This window comes from Atheta coriaria, unplaced genomic scaffold, assembly GCF_025399875.1.
Source record: "Atheta coriaria isolate IRGN ID8LTWV9N9 unplaced genomic scaffold, Caltech_Dcor_3.1 hic_scaffold_6_pilon, whole genome shotgun sequence".
NCBI classification, from domain to species: Eukaryota; Metazoa; Arthropoda; class Insecta; order Coleoptera; family Staphylinidae; genus Dalotia; species Dalotia coriaria.
Genome location: NW_027045448.1, coordinates 3,253,996 through 3,277,174, shown reverse-complemented (window position 1 = coordinate 3,277,174; position 23,179 = coordinate 3,253,996). Strand labels below are relative to the sequence as shown.

The window sequence follows — 23,179 nt, the reverse complement described above, 5'->3', positions numbered from 1 at the left end:
ACAAAATGAATATGGAATTGTAAAATTCGAATACTATTGACCTATCTGGAATTTTTTTATTTTGGCTTGGATTCACAAACAAGCGATAATTTAAATATAAAACCGGATGGGCTGTAAAATGAATTACTCTTTAAGATAATTATTTTACTGGGAAGTTTTTAGCATTGCATTCAAAAATTATTATATCAAATCATACTAATAAAAAGTTTATTATATACAAAGAGTACTGGAACATTGGTACTCTATAAGTTTAATGTGCAGTGATTTTTTCAAGTCAGTTAGCCATTTTATGTCGACAGAATTGAATATGTAGGCGAAGAAGTAAGTTCAACTTACAACCCCTCAACGAAAAGAAAGGACTGCCAGGATTGAAATGTTCGTGTATGTATTGCGTTTAGTTGCCGACCGAAACTTTGAAATGTTTCGTCAGAGAATTTAAACACTCTTTGACCGGTGCTAATTTAGTGGTAAATGTGTACATCGCCCATCTTCAATTTAATTTTTCCAAAACAGTGCCTTCTGCTCCGGTAAATGTGCGTATAAAGCACACTTCAACTCAGACTTACCGGGTTTCTGGGTTACTGCGCTGCGTTTAATTTATATCTAACCTAAAAAAGGCGAGTAATACTGGGTATAACAGTATACGGGAAAAAATTTAAAATGGCTTTGATAACTAAATTAATCTCACTACGATCAGCTTGTTTACGAATACCCATAGTGACGAAGCCCAGCAATACACCATTAAACCTTGGTTCAAACTATTTTACCAAGTTCCGTTCACAAATTCGATTGAAATCAATGTTTCCCAAGTTCACAATTCATGAAGCAAAACTGAAAGCAAAGGACAACATACCAGATCATTTCAATTTGATCTATAGAAACACAATGAGTAATTATCTTCTGGGAGCTCAAATAGTCTCAGTTTTGAGTGCAGCAATTGTTGGAGTAACTGTTTTTTACTATGAAATATCAATGAAAGACTATGAGCCTCATTTTTCTGGATGGAAAGAGCAACCTGCTTCAGTTAACAATGAACTAATAGTTTATATCACTGCTATTCTACTGTTGAGTGTGATGATGCAGTATTTCATTAAGAAGATGCCCTTGCGAATTTACAACTGCAAGGATGAAAAATATGTATTTGTGTACTATAATGTATTACCTTTCCATACAAGGAGATTTACATGTGGAATAAATGACATAAGGAAACTGGCTGATAAACCTAATTCAGTTCTTCCATGGACTAATAGTAGGTATGAAGTTCACAAAAATTTTGGAGCTATTTTGCTTGAATCGTTTTTTAAAAATTCTTTGGAATTGAATATTATGCTTGGTAATCAAAAGCGTTATGTTGAACCAGAAGATTAAATTTGAATGTGATGTAAACTAAATAGCATTAAATTAAATATTGACTCAATTGTATTTTATTACATTTATTACGGCAAACATATACAATGAATTCCCACCTTTACGTTCATTTTGTGATTTTGATTTCATTTGATAAAATTGAGCAGGTACCTGTGTATTGATGGTTGTCGGGCCCAACGTCAGCTAGACGGCGTATGAATGTTACATGTGGTTTATTTCTTCTGTAAAACATCGATCAAAATTAAAATCATGTCCGATAAATAAATTCAAAACTATTAATGCGTAAATATAACTTTCCCGGACACCCAATAAACAGAACAATAAAATAAAAACAAAACAGAAATTTCGTATAAATAGGAAGTTCAAATTATGTAAAATAAATTGACGATTATTGAAAAGCATTATTATTATTAATACCTTGCCTGTGAACAATAATAATAAAAAGAATTTGAATTTTTCCTTCGTCGACGACGCCCTCTAGCGTTTGACACCTGGTGAGAGCTGTCGATCTATTAGACTTAATCCATGGGCCGAACTTAGTATATGCATTACTGCATCTGTGTATAGCTTGGTGCATAATCTGCAATCTGTTGAAATGACTGACTTGCTCAAGGTGCGTCGATCAATGTTATGTGTTACAATTGCCTATTTATGTGTATGTACATGTACATAGTGTATTGAAGTCAAAATTCATGTATGTACAAACCAAATGAAGGCGACAAATTGTGCGTAATTAAATCAATTATAATCGTTTTCGACAAGAAATCTATAGAACATTTTGAGGTATATGCCTCGCCAATGTTTTTGAGCTTCTAAAAGATGTGAATTAAGTCTCTTCTGTGTGCAGTGAGAATTAATCATTTGCAAAACTCGTCAGTCACTGTTCCTGTTCACATGCGGGCTATATTCAACGTATCAACAAGAGAGTTTTGTATTTTGCATTTCTTGAAAAATATGCATCAGTAAAATCATGGCTGATTATTCGTCTGAAAACACAACATCCCAAGAAAACACAGGTTAGTGTTCTGTGTATTGTTAAGAGAATCTATTATATCATTATTTATGAAAATGACATTTGATTATTAACTGGCCCCTGTTTGATAATCATGATTAAGTTGGTCTCTCTGGCTATTAAGTACAATGTCATTTGCAGAGCCTGCTTTTGGACAGGATTCTGATGTAGAGTCTTCAAATAGCAATGTGTCTGGATCGGAGGCACATAGTGGGCATACTTCATTGTGTAGCAATGTTGATGAAGGATGGTTGTCTGCCCCTCGAGTGCTGTTGAGTGAGGCTTCAACCATTGTTAATTCAAACTCCTTAGGTAAGTATAGCTACATATTTATATACTAAAAACTGGCAATTTAAAATGAAGCTATGTACTTTTACAGAGCCTGATGTTAGACAGAATAATTTAACCACAACATCAATGCATAATTCCTTCAAAGGTACTCTTCTGCCTTGGGGTGCCACAAAGGATCGTTCCACACATCCCAGTGCAGGTCCCAGCATTGATATGGATATTCGGCCTGGAGAATTTGTTATGCGGACGCTCTTTGCTGACTTCACATTGCAATCAGAACGTAAAATAGAGTCAGTGATGTTTGACCAGCAAGACAAGCAACTGTTGAAGGTTTTGCAGAGAGGGGAAGATGCACAGTTTGATCAGCTACTTAGTGCATTTGGCTCTGTGGCTGAACATTGCCTGCCTTCTCTTTTGAAGGCTTTGTTTGCATGGTATGAGAGGCAGTTGAGTGAAGTATGCAATTCTGAACAAAAGAAAGTTGAAAAGGGAAAAAGGTTTGGATTAAATTATATATCTACAAACTTGCTAAATGTAATTTTATTTTTAGTATTATAAATATAGTGTCAGGCAATACACAGGAGGTAGTTGAAAGAAGTGAGGAAGAAATTCAGCAGGAGAGAAGAGACTTGGCTGTGGAGTTCATTTTCTGTTTGGTGCTTATTGAAGTTCTTAGACAGCTATCTTTTCACCCTGGCCATGAAGATCTTGTGCAGTATATTGAAGTGATTGCATTTAAACATTTTAAATACAGAGATGGGTAGATTATTTTATTTGTATAAAAATACAATTTTAAAGTTTATGTTTTTAGGGTTGCAAATGGGCCAAATGCAGCAAACATTCATATAATTGCCGATTTATATGCAGAAGTTATCGGTGCTCTGGCACAGTCGAGATTTATGTCAGTACGCACACGATTTATGTCAGAATTGAAGGAATTACGATCTCGTGACCCTAGTCCCCAAATAACACAAAGTATTATTAGCTTGCTAATGGGTATGAAGTTCTTTCGCGTCAAAATGGTACCAATTGAAGAGTTTGAAGCTTCTTTTCAATTCATGCAGGAGTGCGCTCAGTATTTTCTGGACGTCAAGGATAAGGACATCAAACATGCGCTTGCTGGTTTGTTCGTGGAGATATTGGTTCCCGTGGCTGCTGTAAGTAACTAATTTTTATGTGTTTAGTTTTATTTACCATTTTGATTCGTGCCATAGACTGTGAAAAATGAAGTAAATGTTCCCTGCCTGAAAAACTTCGTGGAGATGCTCTATTCACAGACGTTGGACGCAAGTACGAAGTCAAAACACAGATTGGCTTTGTTTCCTCTCATAACTTGCCTACTATGTGTCAGCCAGAAAGCCTTTTTCCTGCAAAATTGGCACTACTTCCTCGCCATGTGTTTATCACATTTGAAAAATCGAGATTCCAAGATGTGTCGTGTCGCTTTAGAATCTCTCTATCGTTTGCTGTGGGTGTATATGATTCGCATAAAATGCGAGAGCAACTCTGCGACTCATTCGCGCCTCCAAAGCATTGTGAATTCTCTATTCCCCAAGGGTTCGAAAGGTGTCGTGCCACGTGACACCCCATTACATATTTTCGTGAAGATTATCCAGTTTATTGCCCAGGAGCGCTTAGATTTTGCGATGCGTGAGATTGTATTCGATTTGCTCTCTGTGGGACGCCCTATAAAAATCATTCTCACTCCCGAGAGAATGAATATTGGACTAAGAGCCTTTCTTGTTGTTGCCGATAGTTTACAGCAGAAGGAGGGAGAACCCCCCATGCCTAGAGCAATGGGGGTGCTGCCTAGTGGCAATACACTGCGTGTTAGAAAGATTTTTCTCAATAAGACACTTACAGACGACATGGCAAAAAGTATCGGTATGAGTTCATACTTTATTCATGTACGACGAGTTTTTGTGGATATTTTACGTGCGCTGGATTCACAGTATGGTCGTCCGCTGATGATGACTAGCGTCCAGAATGTCAATAAAGAGCCTGACGAGATGATAACTGGCGAAAGGAAGCCGCGAATTGATTTGTTTCGCACTTGTGTTGCCGCTGTACCTAGATTAATTCCGGATGGGATGACCGGCGCTGAATTGGTGGATTTGCTGTCTCGCCTAACTGTACACATTGATGAGGAAATGCGTATGCTTGCATATCAGAGTCTTCAACTCCTGGTAATGGAATTTCCTGATTGGCGCCAGGATGTTCTCTGGGGATTTACACAATTTTTGGCGAAAGAGGTCCTTGACACTTTTCCGCAGCTTGTTGACAGCGGCATGCGAATGTTGCTGCAACTTTTAACAACTTGGAAAGCGGCGGTTGTTCCAAACGCTCAATTGCCAAGCATGCGACCTGCCAAAGAAGGTTCTAATAGTGAAGGAACTAGAACGTTGATTAAGAATAAGGATGCAAATAAACGAACTGACAACGCGAAACCAGAACCTATTCATTCAGTATTACATCTTATTGAATCTTACGCATTGGTTATGCTGTGCAATTATCGTATTGTACCGCGAAAACTTTCGATCATGATATTGCGTGATGTGAAGATTTTACAAAAGCAGCTCGCTTGCACCAATGAGCCATCGGTCGTGGATGTTATGGATCAGTTTGTGCAGCAAGTGGTGGAGAAGGTGTTGGGTATTCTACCACCGGGCGAGAAGACAGCTATTCTTAGCGCACCCAATATTGACACTCAGTGGCTGGCCGAGCGCAATACAACACTTTGGACAGCTGGTTTACATGAAGACGGAAAGTCGGTCATGTACGAAGTGGATGCTGTTGATCCTTGGGGCACCTGTTTATTTGCTTTCTTAGAGCGCGACCGAATTCTGTCTCTTTGTCCTTCAGTGGTGCAGCATTCCTGGCCAATGGTATTCAGTAGGTTGAATTCGTTGTATCCTGTTATTGACCCAACGTAAGTAAATATTAAAGTAGGCGCTATTAAAATGTTGACAAAAAAATATTTTAGTCCGGTCAATGATAACCGTGCTTCCCTGCTTCGAAGTTCTACAACAGTAAAAAAACCATTAAATGAGCGCGATTTCTACATTTTTCTATGGAAAAACTACATAACTTTTGCATTTAAAGTGGTTCCACCTGTACCCAATCCGGTGATTCGCTGCGCCAGCCCTGATCTCAGTCTTAGGTGAGTGCAAATTACACGCAACACGGCGCTATATACACGCAAGCAATTGCCACGTTTGTATACTATTGTTCACTTTATTGTGGTTGACTTGCCATTCACAGTATTTTATTCTTTTCGTACTAGTCTGCAGTATTTCGTTTTACGTTCTGTAACTAATATATGTGTGGCTGTGTGTGTAAAGTTGTAAATCACTTATGTTGTTTATTTTCACTTCTTAATTCACAAGAGACTAAAGCTAATTGCTGGGTTTTTGGGACGCTCGTGCTTTATAGTAAACGGAAATATAAGGAGAAACAAAATCAATTGAGATAATTCAAACAATTGCGGCATTAATTTAATTCTTTTTTTCTTATTTAATTATTGAACGAATATCTGTGTCTTTCCTCTTGAAAAGTTCTTTGGAAGGTGTTGTTGAGTCAAGTGAGCTCAGTACAAGCCTTGAGAATTTGGTACAAGCGCAGGGCTTGATCTCCACGGGCAGATTTACTCTGCCACTCTCCGCCATTCGGCGACAACATAAGCGAACCAGGTGAATGTTGAATACGCATTTTACTTTAGTTCTTAGTAACTTTTTCTAGATCGTATCGTGTCGTTGACGTTTTGTTTTTATTTTATAATATTTTATAATGCATTTTCAGATTAATGATTATCATTTGCACAAGTTTTTTTATATTTATCAAAGCGTACATTATTTGAACAGCTTCATTCGGCTCTCAGACATTCAACCAATTCTCCAGATACAATGGGCAAACATACATGATTCACTTTACATCAAACGACATTAAATATCATGGCAATCGCTATTGATCAATTTAGGGATGTTAATTGATGCTGTTTGTGTTCCGTAGTTCGTCACCTGATAGTCTAAACGCGGAGCGCAATGAGACGAAGCTAGGAGCCGGCTTGACCGCCTCTCCAACGGCCCTCTTCAAGCTGATCGTGCCATTATTGCGTTGCGAGGTGTTGGATGTGCGCACAGCCGCCGTGAACGCCCTCGGGAATGTCAACAATGAAGCATTAAAGTATGGCTTTTTATTTCGACTATTTGTAATACAGCTTTGGATTAACTAAACTTGGTGCTTTCAGAGATTTAATGGAGGAATTAGTACCATATATTCGCGAAGCTGTCGACCGTAAGCAGGAGAATGTGAGAAGGAGGCGGCGACGCGATTCTTTGCGATTTCAATTAATTAAAGTGTTGGAACTTATTGCCGAATCTGGCACGTTTGGCGTCAGCTCGTTTGTGATTGATCGCTCTGCATTGCATTTCGCGTTTCTGGAATACATGGACGGGGCGCGTTTGTACCTCGAATCCGAGCCCGACAAAAACACCACATACGTCAGAGAAATTGTTCACTATTTTTGTTCTTTTATTCGGAAAATGATCAAAAGTTTCAGCCGTAAGTCTTTGTTCTCGTCTTCATATCTTTGAAATGGTATTAAAATACTGCTTCCTTTACAGTTGAAACTCTAAGGACGCTTTTAAAAAAAGACTTGCGTAGAAAATTGCTTATATTATTTTCTACCTGGTCGGGTTACTATGGAGCACCAATTCGAAAAATTGTCGTGGAAGATGTACATTACAAAGACAAAAAAGTGAATGATGCGCAGTTTTGCGTTTTGCAAGCAATGACTGCGTTGCTTTGCTGTGGACCGTGGTTTGACGACACTAATACATCTGATGATCGAATTTACTATAAATGGCTTGATATGATGCTAGAGAGTCACGAAGATCGAGTAAATAATTGAGTGATAGTCGGTTGACAATTTACCTGTTGACATTTCTGTTTAGGTGTATAATTTGGCTAAAGAAACTGTCGTTTTGTTGCTTGAATTTAATCCAGACATCGACCATCTTCTGGATTGGTGTGTGGATCGTTGTTATACGGGAGCACAAACAGTAGCAGATGGATGCTTTCTAGCACTTGCCACGATATTCAGCGCAAGGTAAATAATTACACACTTTGCCTAACAAAATATAGTGATCGAATTTTTCTGATAACAGAGAATATCCTTGTGATCACTACACAGCTGTAATCAACGTCACTCTGATGAATACTGGATGTCCACGACCACACGTACGAGATACTGCGCTTCAATTGCTGCAACTGCTTGATAAGAGGTTCTTTGGTACCGTGCGACCATTGGCGGAAGGAGATTTAGGTGAGTGAATATTACTATAGTTTATTTATTTAATTCCATTAATCTCCATTAATCACGTGATCTTTTTTTCACAATTTTTAAATGGTCGCTAAAGTAGGTTATACTTTAAACTTCGTACGTAGACACAAAGGCGTGATCATCCACTAATTAGAAATGTTGAAATCTTCGGCTATTGTATGCATAAGAAACACCGCACACCTAATAACATGCTTTATTTGATTTTGTCGGGCACTTGATATAATTTAAACCAATTTTAAATTGATAATACACACTAAATTGGCATTTTCATTACGTTCATTTTACATATTATTTTATATTAAATATAATATATCACTATAGTTATATAGTATTATATACATATAATCTGAGGATTATTCAGATCGATATATCCGAGACCCCCATAGTTTTTCGGTTGCGGAAGATCGTTGGATGAGTGGATAGCGATGAATATTGTGTTCTTTCTAAAATTGGATGTTATTGATGTTATAATTTGTTAGGATAAACTGTGCCATTACCAGTTCCTGTAACCGTGTTTCGGGTGTTATGTCGAAATCTACACTTGCAGAATGTTGCCGATACGGCCTTTCGAAAGTTCTGGCCGCTGATGCAATAGAGCGCAAAATTGATGCCGAATGTCAAGTAGTAAAGAAATTGCACGTACAGTTGCGCAGTTATAAAGTTGTCAGAGATAATGACGAGTCCCAACTAAACATAAATATTTTGTTATATTATTTAATGTGATAATTTAAAGACATAGATACAAGTACGTATGATTGTTATATGCTCTTGTCACGTTATTATTCCAACGCGTGTAACATGAATTGTTGTTTGTAGAATATTGAGGTGATGATTTGCTCTTTGCTAATAGTGCATAAATTCTAGCGCTTTTTGAGGCGTCTGCTTATTATTTCTGCGTTATTAACGATTTAGTTTCAATGAAAAATGTTCAAACGACCGCCGGTCCAGCATGCTGTATAAGCGTTCAAGAGCAAGTTAAATTTATAGCAGCACCCGCCGACTAACATAAACGGTGTTGTTTAAACCTTTAAGGTATCTTAACGATAACATCAAGCAAAAATAAACAGATTGTGTGCAATTTGTGCGGAAATCTGGAATATTTCCGATATGCCGCGTATATAACCTTAATTACAGTAGCATTTTGTTGATTTAAGTTTTTGTTTATGATGCAAATGCATTCGATAATTAAAGTAATTTTATTTTTGTGATCCGCTATATATAACATTTAATTGAAAATAAATTAGAATAACTAGACTTGACGTATAAACGTGGGTCTGTGATAGATTATGTCAAATTAGTGGCTAATTTAATATTATTATTTTATAATGATTTACTAAAAAATATTTGGGATAAATATTTAAACATTATAAATCATTTATTAAAATGAAATTTTTTCAAATTAATTTTTCTTAAGTTCCCAATAAATTTTATAATAAGTTAGTGCTATTTTGACTTTAGCGTAGCACATGAACGCCCAAAAATTTGTAGCACAACACGCTAATAAATCTAAAATTGGAAAACCGTAAAGCAGAAAAATTACATTACTCTTATAAAATGATGTACATGAAAATATTTGTTAAAATATTGTTACCATTTTTCAAGTAGTTATCGCACTAATTCTGCAATTATATTATTACATGTTTACGATTTTATGAATGAACCTTTCGGAAATAATTAATTAAGTTTTTCGTAAACAATTAAATTTAGCTCAAACATCAGTTCATGCAATGTGGTGCTGCAATTTTCTTTTAATGGATTTTCCTCAAAAATGGCAAAAAAAAATTAAATGTAAATGTAGCCATCACATTGTTGTTTGCGAGTGATAGTGATGGTCGCGATATTACTATTCACTGATTTTCACAAAGTTTATTTTAATGTATAATAAATATTGAAATTACGATTGTAGCGTGAAGCTGTATTAAATATATGTACTCACCGTGTTTAAATGCACTATGAAGCGCATAATGAAACTTGGCAAAATCAGGCATAAACAAACTGTCGACACGACCAGTAGCATCTTGGTCATTTTATATGACGTCTTGTCCGCCTTCACGGACAGATGGTTCACTACATGCGTCCCACGCGTTAAATTATTCATCTGAAAATCGTCGGTCATCTTCCGCCTCAGATTGGTGAATTTCCACACTTTTTGGCAGATAATTGAATTAAGAACGGAAATAATGAGCACAGGTATTATACAAGTTAGAATGAAGTCGAAACTATTAAATATTACACCCACGCGGTGCCATTCCTTTTTCGGTTTGCATACAGTGCGGTTCGCGTGATTGCTGAACTCCAATCCAGCGATGAATAAGAGCGGAGAATAGAATATTAGCATTGTGATAAAAAGAATGATTATTATGAGTTGTGCTCGTCGCACAGTGCAGAGAAATTTTGCTCGAAGGGGGTATTTTACTACCATGAAGCGCTCGCCAGTGAATACGACTATTAACCATACAGTCATTGAGGCGCACAAATCACTCACGTACGTTATCACTTGGCACAATATTGGTTGGTTGTACAAGTCGATATCGTTTTGGCTAAGCCATTGAATACCGATTGTGATCAGCATGACGGAGTCATTGCTGGAGAGTGTTAACAGATAGATGGATGATGAAAGTTGCCTCAATTTTGTTTTAAGGATGACATAGCCAGAGAGCGAATTTCCCAAAATGCCGAAAGTTATTAAGAATGGTATCACGTAATATTGGGTTTGTTCGACATAATATCGCGACAAGGACGGCTCTACTTCCAAAGAGTCGTTCATTGCAACAATTCAATTCTTCGAGTCTAGAAATAAAAGCTGTACGAAGCAACAAAATAACATCAATTATCGCATACCTACTGTTGCAGAGATTTTCTTTACTTTATATTGCAGATTGTTTCTATTTTAATCAATCTAAACATTTGTTTGCTAACATGCACAGATTTAAATTTGCACTTGAGGGCACTAATTAATCATGCGGCACCACGTGTGTTTTGCAGCCTAACGGCGCCGATTTGCGCAAACCATCGGTCGGCTGGTAACTGAATGCGTCGGGACGCTCTTCCTTCATTGCTCGCGGCGCTTGTCGAATCAAATAGGCGCGGGATATTTTTTAGAACACGGCCCATTCACTTGAATTAAATCGGAGTTTTACACATTGTTGTATTAATTGCAGCAAATTGTGGGGTAACGATTAATATTCTGAATCTTCTATATTATTTTTTGAGTTGATGCCTAAATGACTTCTTCTCATTATTACATGCAGTTTAGGTATCTTCCAGAATTGGGCTAATTATTAGCACCTACATTACATAATTTGTATAAAAGCAGTATATTCCGGTTTTCTCCATTATTCAATCAAAGATGAACGACTAATGCGTAGTTTTGAAGGTTTGAGTTGTTTATTTATTATAATTTAACACTTTGAGGTAATTTGTTACTTTTTTTGTTTACATTGCGTGTAGGTACATCCAATACATTATTGGATAAATATTTTTCTATTTTATATATTTTTAAAATTTGTTCTTCGTCATTATATGGAAAATTTGGCTCCATTATGCCGGACGAACTTTGTCTTTCTGTTTTTTCCGATGTCATATACCGGATGTTTGCGCTTTGGTGGAACTGGACAGGGTCGGCTTTATTTTGTAATGTCATTATCAGTGTATATTATATAATAAAATATAATATGGTATATGTGGGCAGACCCATTAATTTTCGATAAAAGTGTGCGCAAGTGTCAGCGATCGGTAAAATGTTTACATTTACCTGGCAAATGTCTTGATTTACTTCTCATCGCTCATTAACCGTAACATACAGATATGGAATATTTTCAATTTTGCAAGTATGTATGTTAAAACGAAGTAAAAACAATTGATTAAATTGATTAATAAAATATTAACAGAGAGTAAAGATTTTGGCAAATGAGTAAATCCAGCAATGATAATTGTCAGTGTTCAAAAATTTATTTTATATTGTTGGATTTGGGTAACAGAAGTTTTCTTTTTTTGCTTAATTTAACGTATTCTACATTTTTCAGCTGAGGGAGATAAAGGGCGCAGCACACTGGACACTCTACTCGCGCGAACGTATTGCCGGTCCCAAATTCATCTGAGTAGCCAACTCTCTCAACTTCATCCGGAGCTAACTATGCCTATGTTTTCTGGTAATTTTAAATCGTATTTTTTTGGCAATCATTAATCTATGTACTTTGATAGAAATTACTCACCGTTTTCAAACGGCTCGCCCAGATGTTCGACAATTGCTTTTGCAGTACTTGGTGCCATGGTTGCACAACATGGAGCTCGTGGATCCAAATGTACCACCAACGAATGCAAGTTTTTATTATCAGGTACTTATCGGATAATAGTACATTAAGTATCAAGTGGCTAAAGGGGCGCCCCGTGAGTAAAGAATTTTACTCACGGCCTTAGCCGTCTGTGTTTAAAATACCACTTTTGTGTGTAAAAACCGTGGGAAAACTGACGCTTTAAAGGTGGAAGATAGAAACAAAATTACAAATTATAGGGTCTATTCGATCGAATTTTATGTAGTAGTAGTACTTATCTACACTCGGTATTTTCTTTATTTACATGGTGTGTGTATTGTATAATTTTCTAGTTTTATGCAAATGAGACTGCAAAAGCGGGGGTTCGGAAAGAAGGATGGGGTTCAGCGGAAGCGACAGAAATGGTTCTGAATAATATTTTCTATATTACAGCAAAGGTATTACGAAATGTTCAAATTGATATTGGCATTTCCTGAATAAAATTGACATTGTTTGCAGTTTGGTGATAATCATTCGAAAGAAATGGACCATGTGTGGGCCACGTTGTGCACTTCATGGCCTAATAACATGAAGGTCATTATTCGATATCTCATTATTATTAGTGGTATGGCGCCAAATGAATTGCTACCATATGTAAGTATTCTTTGCATACTATTTTAAGTAAAATGCACGGATATGTTGTTAGTTATTTAGCCCATTTAATTCACTTCACACACTTCAAAACTCCGGGAATAATGAATACGAATGAAATGCACATATTCGCCTAAACATTTTGTATTTATTTCCTGGCAGGCCAAACGCGTGGTTGTTTACCTGGCCCGAGTACAAACTGCAAGATTACTAGACGAAATGATGTTTGAGCTGCAAACTGTGGAGACACTGAATTGCCTTATCGAGCGCACCGAAACGCCACCGTTCTACAGACTCACTGTAATGCGTAAAACTTCGAGTCATTCGGACGGCACAGGTGGAGTTGCAGGACAGACTGATACGAATAGTCGAAGCGATCTAGGTAGGCATTACATGCATTTTGTTGATCTCGTGTTCTTTTAATTTCCAAGGAAACCAATAATAATGTCGACTAAAATTGTCGTAAAATTTTACGTTATTTGAATTAAGTTTCTACATTTTTTTTCAAAATCGAGTCTCTGGCTCCAAATTTGTTAAAATTCTTTTAGTACAATCAAAGTATTCAGTATGACCTCTTTATTTTCGAGTCAGGTGCGTTCATTAGTGCAAATACTTAAAATGTTCAATGTTCCAAGTCGGAGTCAACACGTAATTCCTGATCACATAAAGGAGATTGCAGATGAAGTTTCGCCCAAATTCTTTGAAATGGTCAGTTATTTTTTTCATTCCGCGGCTGCAAAAATTGAAGAAAATCTAATACATTCCATGCTTGCCCAAAAGGGCAGCAAACTGACAGAAAAGCAGGCCAAAGCTCGAGTCACGGGTATTTTCGCTCTGCTACAAAAATGTTTGTATGTCGGCGAGTTTAACTTTCCAATACGTCGCGACGATGGCAGGTATGAAGTTATTGAAGGTTACCGGGCCCAACATAGCATGCATCGGCTTCCAGCCAAAGGCGGTATACGTTACGCAAGCGATGTTGACAGAGATGAAGTTACTGCATTAGCGTGCTTGATGACTTATAAATGTTCATGCGTTCAAGTGCCATTTGGAGGAGCAAAGGCTGGCTTAAAAATTGATCCGACACAATATTCACTGGGGGAATTAGAACGGATCACGCGAAGATTTGCGCTGGAGATGGCAAAGAAAGGTTTTATAGGGCCAGGAATTGACGTCCCCGCACCTGACATGGGTACATCCGAGCGGGAGATGTCTTGGATTGCTGACACATATTCAAAAACAATTGGCTATAAAGACATCAATGCTCATGCGGTGGTAACTGGCAAGCCGATAAATCAAGGTGGCATCAATGGTCGTGCCCAGGCTACTGGCCGCGGTCTTTTTCATGGTGTTGACGTATTTATTAAAAACTCATATTGGACTGACAAGGTGGGACTGGCAGAACCGGGTTGGAAGGGCAAAACATTTATAGTTCAAGGATTTGGTAACGTCGGCTTTCATGCAGCACGGTATTTTGTTCGAGCTGGTGCCAAATGTATAGGCGTTATTGAAGTTGACGGGGGAATTGAAAATCCAGAAGGCATCGACCCAATGGCATTGTTTGAACACCGTAAGGCCACCGGTTCTATTAAAGGCTTTGAAGGGTCAACGGATATGGAAGGTGATGAATTGTTTTATAAAGAGTGCGATATTCTCGTTCCTGCTGCTAAACAACTTGTTATTACCAAAAGCAATGCCGAGAAATTAAACTGTAAAATTGTCGCGGAGGGAGCGAATGGTCCCACTACTCCCGCAGCGGATACAATACTACAAAATAGAAATATACTCGTTGTACCTGATCTGTTCAATAATGCTGGGGGCGTCACTGTATCATTTTTCGAGTGGCTGAAAGATCTGAACCACGTGTCATTTGGTAGACTGACGTTCAAATACGAAGAGGACACGTCCAAACTGATTTTACAGTCTGTGGCTGAGTCACTTAAGCAACATTTTGGCGAAGACGTCCCTATCCACAAATCTGATGAGCTGGATGCAAAGTTACAGTGTGCCTCCGAGAAGGACATTGTAAACTCAGGACTGCAGTTTACAATGGAGCGTGCCGCTATGAACATACAGGAAGTAGCGAAAAAATACGAGCTTGGCTTGGACCTTCGATCTGCTGCATATATCAGCTCGGTCACAAAAATTGTCGAAACATACAATGATGCCGGTTTGGCATTTTAAAATATTTGTGTTCATCTTGTGGCTACTACCAAATAAAATCGTATAATTGTAGTATTTTATATCAATCGTGATTTGAACAGTAATAAGAAGCAGGGAAAAGTTAAAGAATAGAAAACAATAGACGATATAATTAGTGAATAAAATCGAGAACATTTTGAGCTAGAGTATTATTAACAATAGCGTTGCACTAATATATACATATATTTATATTTAATGTAGGGGTGGAAAAAGGCACAATTCACACCAAGAGGCATAGTGGCGAAGATCCGACAAAGTGCGGCTCGCCGAAAATGGATCCGTTGCTCCACGACTTTGATTCCGGTGTTCGCCTCAACGGAAATGTCACAGAGGGTTCATTTGCTATATCTTATGCGACGATGCTGCACGATATGCGCTCTCCAAAAAATCACCACAATAACGGAAACATATCCGAGGACTGCACCCCAACTACTGATGAAGTATGTTGTTAGGATTATTTCTTTTCCAATTTTTGGTGCTAATTAATTTTTTTATCTTTCGCAGAATTCTGATGATTTGTTTTCTCTGGCTCGACCAGAACAACCGAAAAAAAATGATATATCAATTCCACAGCCTCATCCCCTACCAATGCCCGAATATGGTGGCTACTTTGCGCCACTAACGGAATATCTGCCAGACAGCTCCCAACCTATATCCGGTTTCCATCGATGTAATGTTGCCGTTATGCTTCTCTGTGATGTCGTAATCGACGGCATAGACATTGATTGGGCAGTCCATGTACCGCTTATACTTCATATTCTATTTTTGGGTTTGGATCACACAAGGCCCCTAGTTCATCAGCACTGCAAACAATTGCTCTTGAATTTGTTGATTGTTTTAGCACAACATAATGACCATCTTGTGGTGGCACATATACTATTGAACAGTAAAACTAATTTGGAATTTGGACTGCCTACGCCTATTTTACCAGTTTTGAAGCACACATTTACAGGTGAAAGTTTTATTACACTTATATCAATCTTGCATATTGCTTCCATACAACTTTTATTTTGACGATATTTTTCTGTTGTATTTTATTTTATTTTATTTTATTTATATGTGCTGAATTATAAGTTTTGGTGTCTTGAGATGACATGTTATGCCTCTAGGATATCGTAATATCAGGATAATTGTAATTCAACACGTATAAATAAAATAAGCTATCAATATCATGGATTACGTATTTTCTAATAGAGATTTTTCCATAGAACCTGATACGACGTTTGACAGTTATCTACAAGGTCCAGTTCCACTCAATTTTACCGAAGAAACACCCGGAACTGGCGAAGTTGAATGCAACACGAAATTGAATGTACCAGGTACGCTTTAATTTATTGGCAACATTTATTGTAAATCTTATTATTCTTATGTTTCCTTTTCTTGGCAAAAATAGACGATAAAAAGGAAGCAATTGGACCACCCGTTATTGTAACAGCTGAAGACCAATTGATTTGGTCTGGATCTGAAGGGGGCCCTAACTTATCGATTCAAGATGCTATAAAATCACTGATTCACTTTATATCAACTCGTCAAAATCAACCTTTATGGCCGTATGAAGATATTACAGCAAAATTGTGGCAGGTGCGGAGTGCTGAGCAGATCGATATTTTCCTGCAGCATGTGCTAAGACTATTTCAAGATTCCTTACCAAACGCGCACATTAATGAACGATGGGCTCAGACGGCACTTCAGCTTGGCCTCAGTTGTTCTTCCCGTCATTATGCAGGGCGCTCTTTACAAATATATAGAGCTTTACGCGTGCCTATTACTTCACGAATGTTATCGGAGATTTTGAGTCGACTCGTCGAGACTGTAGCTGAACAGGGCGAAGATATGCAAGGATACGTTACTGAATTGTTGCTAACCTTGGAGTCAGCAGTAGACTATCTTGAGTCCGATTTCCGTCCGCTCGACTTTATGCGCGATTTCTTTAAATCTACTCCTAATTTAAACAATAAGGATTGTGCTTTAAAGAGATCAAACAATGGTAATATCGTTGGTGGAGATATGCAACCGTGTCTTTTGCACCACACTCAAACAGGTCATACCAGAAGTACGAGTTATTCCGTAAGTTATGGATTAAGGAAAAATTCCGGGTCGCCCGCGAGTGATACTAAAGAGATGCGTTCGCGGAACTCAATGGAAGTAGAGAATCGTACATCTGCGACTAAATTCTCTTCTAATCTATCACGATCTCGAAGTGCACAAAGTTTAAAATTAATGGGAGATTCCGCCAGTCAGGATGATAAAATGACAATTTTAGCACAACTTTTTTGGCTTTCGGTGTCGCTTTTAGAGAGCGATTACGAGCACGAATTTCTTTTGGCATTGAGATTATTAGCCCGAGTTATGCATCGATTGCCATTGGACAGGCCAGATGCCAGAGATAAAGTGGAAAAGCTTCAAGCGCAACTGCGTTGGGCTCAATTTCCAGGTGTTCATGCTTTACTATTGAAAGGTTGTACCCACCCTAATATTTATGAAGCTGTAGTAGTACTACTATCGCAATTTACACCATTACTGGATTTGGTTGTCGTGGATCCATCACAAAGCATCGCATTTCCTATGAATGTTATTGCGTTGCTTCCGTATATGTTGCTCAACTACGAAGATGCTAATGAACTTTGCATCAAAAGTGCTGATAATATTGCACAAGTTAGTATTGAGAAAAGCAAGAAACTGGAGAATCTTGGTACCGTCATGAATCTGTATAGTCGGCGGACTTTTAGTAAAGAGAGTTTTCAGTGGACAAAATGTGTTATAAAATATCTTTACGACACTTACTCACATCTATCTTTGAATATGCTTACATTTTTGGTGGAAGTACTGGAAAAAGGTCCAACCAATCTACAACTACCAGTGCTGAATATTTTACACTGCATGTTGCATTACGTGGATCTCGCCTCTGCGGCTTCTCAACCGATTAATGCCGATCTCTTAAGAGTTATAGCTAGATATATCGAAGGCCCTCATTGGAAAGAATCTTTGAAGATTTTGAAACTTGTTGTAACTAGGTCTAGTAGTTTGGTGGCTCCACCAACTCATATTACTAGCTATTGGGAGAGTAATATTACATCAGTGCCTCATCCATCATTTAGTGATATTGACGTTTTTAGCAAGAAGGAATTGCCAGGTAGGAAGGAATAATTCGGTACAGAATCTACATATTATCTATTAAAGTGGAAACACGAGTTATTAAATTTTATCAGGCTAATTACCTAAAAGTTAACTAATGGAAAACATTGGCATTGCAGGAAGAACAATGGATTTTACTTTTGATGTTTCTCAAACACCTGTGATTGGTAGACGTTTCTTGAAAGTGAATAAGCCTGAGGAAAATTTAACTGTGATGGCTTCTCCCCGGCGCTCATGCTCCTTAAGTCCTGCGGATACTGGTTTAATATCCGGCTGGAAACGGTCGTGGTTGTCACAGGTAAAATTGCATAATATTTTTCGAGTAGGCTTTGTACACCTTATTACCACTCAAATACCGTAAAGTCCACACATATAACAAAAACTTTTGCAACACTGTAAAGCCCATTTTGGTACTGGCAATGCCTTACAGACCATACATACAAAACTCAACAAAACTCAAAGGAAAAAAATATCTCATCTTATTATCGAGAGACAACTTAAAATTGTAAAATTTCTGTATAGGGACGTGTGCGTGAATGCCTAGTCAACTTATTGACTACATGCGGACAACGAGTTGGTTTGCCAAAGAGCCCTTCCGTAAGTAATAGATTTTTATTAGCTACTAGAGAGCATGATATATATATATATATATATATATATTCATGAGAAATTTATCGTTACTAGTAAATTGTGCTTGAATTCATGTTAGCATGCCATGCCAATCATATCTTAGTATTAATTGTTTCTTATTTTATTGCAAAGTCACCATCAAGTTATTCAAATTTTTGAATCTAACAATAACAACAAATGCTTAACACTAACCGACTCGAAAACCGAGCCTCTCTATAAACAACTATATAACATACTAATCGTGGAATTTTCTTTTCTCTAATGGTTCACATTATAGGACGATATGATTAGTACAATATATTCAAAGGTAACAATTACTTATTTTAAGTATTCTTTTTTTTTGACGACTTTTACCATTCGATTACTGATTTGTTTCACTACACTATTTATGACACTAACGCAAATTAAATTCTTTGGATGTCCATGTATGAAACTGATATATTTTGCTGAACTTTTAGTAATCATGTGCACATTGCTGCTTTTCCAAGCTTGTAAATTGCATGATTTGGTCTAGTTTTATTGTCGTCACACCATAATTATTTGATTTAGATTATTACATTGTATATTGCACATCATTATACTAAATTGCACTTCTCAAAACGTGCTTTACATCAAATTGATTGATAATTAAGAAAACCTAAGGTATGTGGTTTTGCAGGTCATATTCAGTCAAAGTTCCGACATTTTGGAACGGCAATCAAGTATGGCTTCCAGTACAGAGGAGGTTTCTGTTGGAAACAATGATCATAGCGGCGGATCGAGACGTGATGATCATACTGCTGACTTCGGTGTTTTTAAAGACTTTGATTTTTTGGAATATGAAAGCGAAAGCATTGAAGGCGAGAGTACTGACAACTTTAATTGGGGCGTGCGTCGTCGTCCACTTAGTGAAGGCGAGGAGGAGCACCCGAGTTTGAAACATTTGGAAGACAGCATCAGCGAAAAAACTCCGGTGTTAAAGGTACGCAAAAGAATCGTTGCTGAAGAGTCTTCTGATGATGAAATTGGTTCCGAATCTCCTTTGGATGAAATTGTTGCTGCTTCCGAGTTTGATACCAGTAGCCATACTGAAAGTGCTATTTTTCCTCCAATGTCATTGAACTTACCTCGAAGTAGACAGAATTCCAGTGCTCGTTCGGACACAAGTGGATCAAGTGTTGGAGATATGGGGGATGTAACGCCATGTAATACATCGCCGAATTTGTCGGTTTTGATGCGACCCTTAACCCGAAGCGATACCCTGGAAACGTGGTCTGCATATGTACAAGCAAATCTCTCGCAGACGAATGCGCTTGCACTCTTTCATCAATTGCAACGCTTAATACGTGTAAGGGGATTTATAATTATAGTTAATATGCTTTTGAATTGATTTGGTATTATGTTACCTTTTGCTCTGTTTAATTTTAGAGTATATCGAATTCGTCCATTATAATTACGCGCGAGTCTTGTACACATCTGACCAAATCGAGTAGCACTGCAATTATAAAACTAATCAGTTCCCGACTTACTTCTATGATTGATATTGTGAATCTTCGCGTTTTACCAACACATTTCATTTGGTTTAATTCGATGGTCTTAAGTTCTTCCAAGCTGAACGAGACATTGCGGTATGGAATTCTCGAAGTTCAAGAGCACTTGGAAACTTTTTGCGATAAAAGGGAACAGGCGACAATGGTAATGTTTATCGAATTATTAATAATGCTGATATAATTATTACTATACAAAAATATTAATGAATTAAAATTTTATTAGTTTTCCGACTCTATAAAAACGTCATTAAAACTTGAACAATTGAGCGTGCAAATGCCTGATCGACTGGAGGATTATTTGCTTGATCTATCTAAAGCATTGTACAAGTTACATTTTCAACTCCTTCTACTGATTGAAGCTGCAAACAAGATGATCTCTACTTTAACTGCGACATTGAAATCCTCTAACGTAATTATTAGTAATATGTAGACTAGAAATTTTGTATAGTAGCGAGTTAGTTTCATAACAGATAATTAATTTTAATTGTTTAGTTTAAGGATGTAACGAATGAAATAATATTAATTCGAAGCAATTTGAATCGAACACTTGAAGAGATTGAGGCAGATAGTGGAACTCCAACTCCTGTGTCTTCTACAGCAATGTCTCCATCTAATGCAACAATTGAAGAATTGGAGTCATCGCTCTACGATTTTATTATTAACGAAAGGTGGTCCACAGCCATTTCATTCATTAAACACAACCGAGGCCACTTAAGCAGTGAACGTCAAGGTGTGGAATTTGAGGATGAAATCGACTTGATTACAAATGTATATTGCAAGAAATTAGTCCAAGAAAGGCCTGGTAAGTTTGATATTGAAAATGATATTTACAGAATTGAATTATAATAAGTTGATTACAGATTCATTTGTAATTACAAATCAGGACAATGATTTGGGTGATGTGTTTGGAAGATTGTTTCAGGTCTCTGCTGCTGTTTCTGATTTAGAAAGTATGCTAAGGGAGAGAGACCTATCCCATAACTCTGTCAGTTTCCCGAAGGATTAATATTATATTTTATTTTGAATATATAAATTAAAATAAAATAACATTATACTATAAGACACTTTGTACCAAGGCAATTGATTGAAAGAAATTAAAAGGACAACGCCGCTACATAGATGTAAGACGCTATTAAAATGATTAACACTTGCCCGCGTCGCTCGCCGCAACAATAAAACAAATCTTGACTCTCATCTTTTTTGCTAACTGTTTCAAGGATATTAATAAATCTAGGAGGGGCCGAATATTTTACCGAGAAAACTTGGTGATGTTTGGAAGACAGTAGTTTTTATAATTAAATTTATCTGCGTTTTTGAATATGTAACTTGTGAATATGTGAATATGTAACATGTTTAATGTTTTATTTATATGTGAATATGATATACAATTCTTTTGTTGAGTATACATGTTTCGCCTCGAGGTTATCGTTAGAAACAGACTCAACAGAAAAATTGCTCTTATTCACGTATAAATAATGGTATCTTAAGTATCAATTGCGCTAAACGGTACTTTAGTCAAGAGTTTGCATTAAGTTTAGCTCACATGATACTTTATATACTAATTCGTTGAAGATCGTGAATTGGGGTACCAGATTCCAGAATTGTTTTCTTCGCCAAGTTGCTACAAATGTTATGAAGGCTCGCGCCCTTGAAATCTGCCACTGGTTAATTCAGTAGCTGGCGTCTTCGATAATACTTTGATTGAAGTTTTAGAGATCAATTTTGATATGAGTATACCTCGTAAAATGTCGTGGGCGCCGTGATTTTGTTTCCCTGCAGATAAAAGCTAAACACTCTACGCTCGCCATGAGAAATTAGAATTACACAACTCGAATTTTCATTTTTGATTAGTTTTAATAATTATAATTGCAGGACTACTATCTGCAGCATTCAGAGATGGCACTTGCCTGAAATAAAAATCATAAAATAGAATTGTATTATTTATTTTATATTTATCAGCAACGTTGGCATTCGATACGAGAATTGTGTTTGTTTTGAACACAATTTACACTTTGTTATCGAATGCCCGTGTGTCATCGGCGGGCCGCTTCGCGCATCTATTGCTTCTACCTGCGGGGTTCATGCTGCAGGCACATTGTCTTATGGGGGACTGTCGCATCGTTGCTTGCGCTATCGATGGATTGTAGCCAGTTTCGTGCCGGTCGCTGGCGTGTCTAGACGTATTTCGCGCGACTCGTATCTTTTTATCGGACTCTTATTTTCAAAATTTGCATTGTATCCGGTCATCAATTGACTATTAAGTTGTAACATGTATCTGCAGTGTTTTATTAATGGTTAATTGTGCTTTTAATATCCATGTTTGCGTTTGATGTTTACATTCCAAATGCATATTGTTGCCATGATGTTTCCCGTCATTGGGAGGTCCCCTCGTACTTCAGTAAGTAACTTATATATGACTTGCGCTACTCAGCGCATGTTTGTTTTCTCCGATGTATGAATATAATATTATATTGTATGCAATGTTTTTATTTTAACTTAATGTTTTCTTTTAACTGCATTGGTAAGTTTTTATTAAGTTATATTATTCGGTCAAATGTTTTGTGACCTGCGTTGCCCTTTTTCGCGTTTTTTAAATCACATGGTGGAAAACAAGCCATATCTCGCGAACCTTTCGTGATATTTTAGTTTTCTCTTTATTTTATGATAGGACAAGAGTGCACATTTTTAAAATGCACCGCTGAACTTCCGCGAAATTTGATCGTAACTGCCTCAAAATGGCCGCCAAAGTTACGCCTTTTCTTGCAAT

At 37.2% G+C, this 23,179-nt stretch overlaps 3 protein-coding genes across 8 annotated transcripts; 2 read left to right on the top strand and 1 right to left on the bottom strand.

The window, feature by feature from the left end:
• Window positions 1-1,884: 1,884 nt before the first annotated feature.
• Window positions 1,885-21,537, top strand: fry (Protein furry). 6 transcript variants are annotated; one of them, XM_065303935.1, is made up of 31 exons: window positions 1,885-1,981; window positions 2,216-2,384; window positions 2,522-2,692; window positions 2,760-3,168; window positions 3,222-3,431; window positions 3,483-3,828; window positions 3,886-5,600; window positions 5,655-5,831; window positions 6,226-6,360; window positions 6,680-6,853; window positions 6,918-7,231; window positions 7,294-7,568; window positions 7,624-7,778; window positions 7,837-7,994; window positions 12,038-12,163; window positions 12,216-12,349; window positions 12,619-12,723; window positions 12,785-12,919; window positions 13,079-13,298; window positions 15,320-15,558; window positions 15,623-16,070; window positions 16,327-16,437; window positions 16,512-18,251; window positions 18,373-18,551; window positions 18,776-18,850; window positions 19,161-19,190; window positions 19,542-20,210; window positions 20,291-20,557; window positions 20,636-20,821; window positions 20,905-21,214; window positions 21,273-21,537. In XM_065303935.1, the coding sequence occupies exons 2-31, from the start codon at window positions 2,339-2,341 to the stop codon at window positions 21,416-21,418; spliced, it is 9,405 nt and encodes a 3,134-aa protein (XP_065160007.1). In that variant the 5' UTR covers window positions 1,885-1,981; window positions 2,216-2,338; the 3' UTR covers window positions 21,419-21,537. The 6 variants fall into 6 exon arrangements, with proteins under 6 accessions (XP_065160007.1, XP_065160006.1, XP_065160009.1 ...); XM_065303934.1 differs by having other exon boundaries at window positions 1,886-2,151; XM_065303937.1 differs by lacking the exon at window positions 6,226-6,360 and having other exon boundaries at window positions 1,886-2,384.
• On the bottom strand, window positions 8,190-11,026 carry CNMaR (CNMamide Receptor). The gene is made up of 4 exons (XM_065303942.1): window positions 10,858-11,026; window positions 9,949-10,802; window positions 8,510-8,699; window positions 8,190-8,455 (listed from the first exon to the last, which is right to left on the bottom strand). Exons 2-4 carry the CDS (start codon window positions 10,777-10,779, stop codon window positions 8,370-8,372), a joined length of 1,107 nt encoding a protein of 368 aa, XP_065160014.1. The 5' UTR covers window positions 10,780-10,802; window positions 10,858-11,026; the 3' UTR covers window positions 8,190-8,369.
• Window positions 13,329-15,151, top strand: LOC135793130 (glutamate dehydrogenase, mitochondrial-like). Its single transcript, XM_065303940.1, has one exon. The coding sequence runs from the start codon at window positions 13,484-13,486 to the stop codon at window positions 15,098-15,100; it is 1,617 nt and encodes a 538-aa protein (XP_065160012.1). The 5' UTR covers window positions 13,329-13,483; the 3' UTR covers window positions 15,101-15,151.
• Window positions 21,538-23,179: the final 1,642 nt, after the last annotated feature.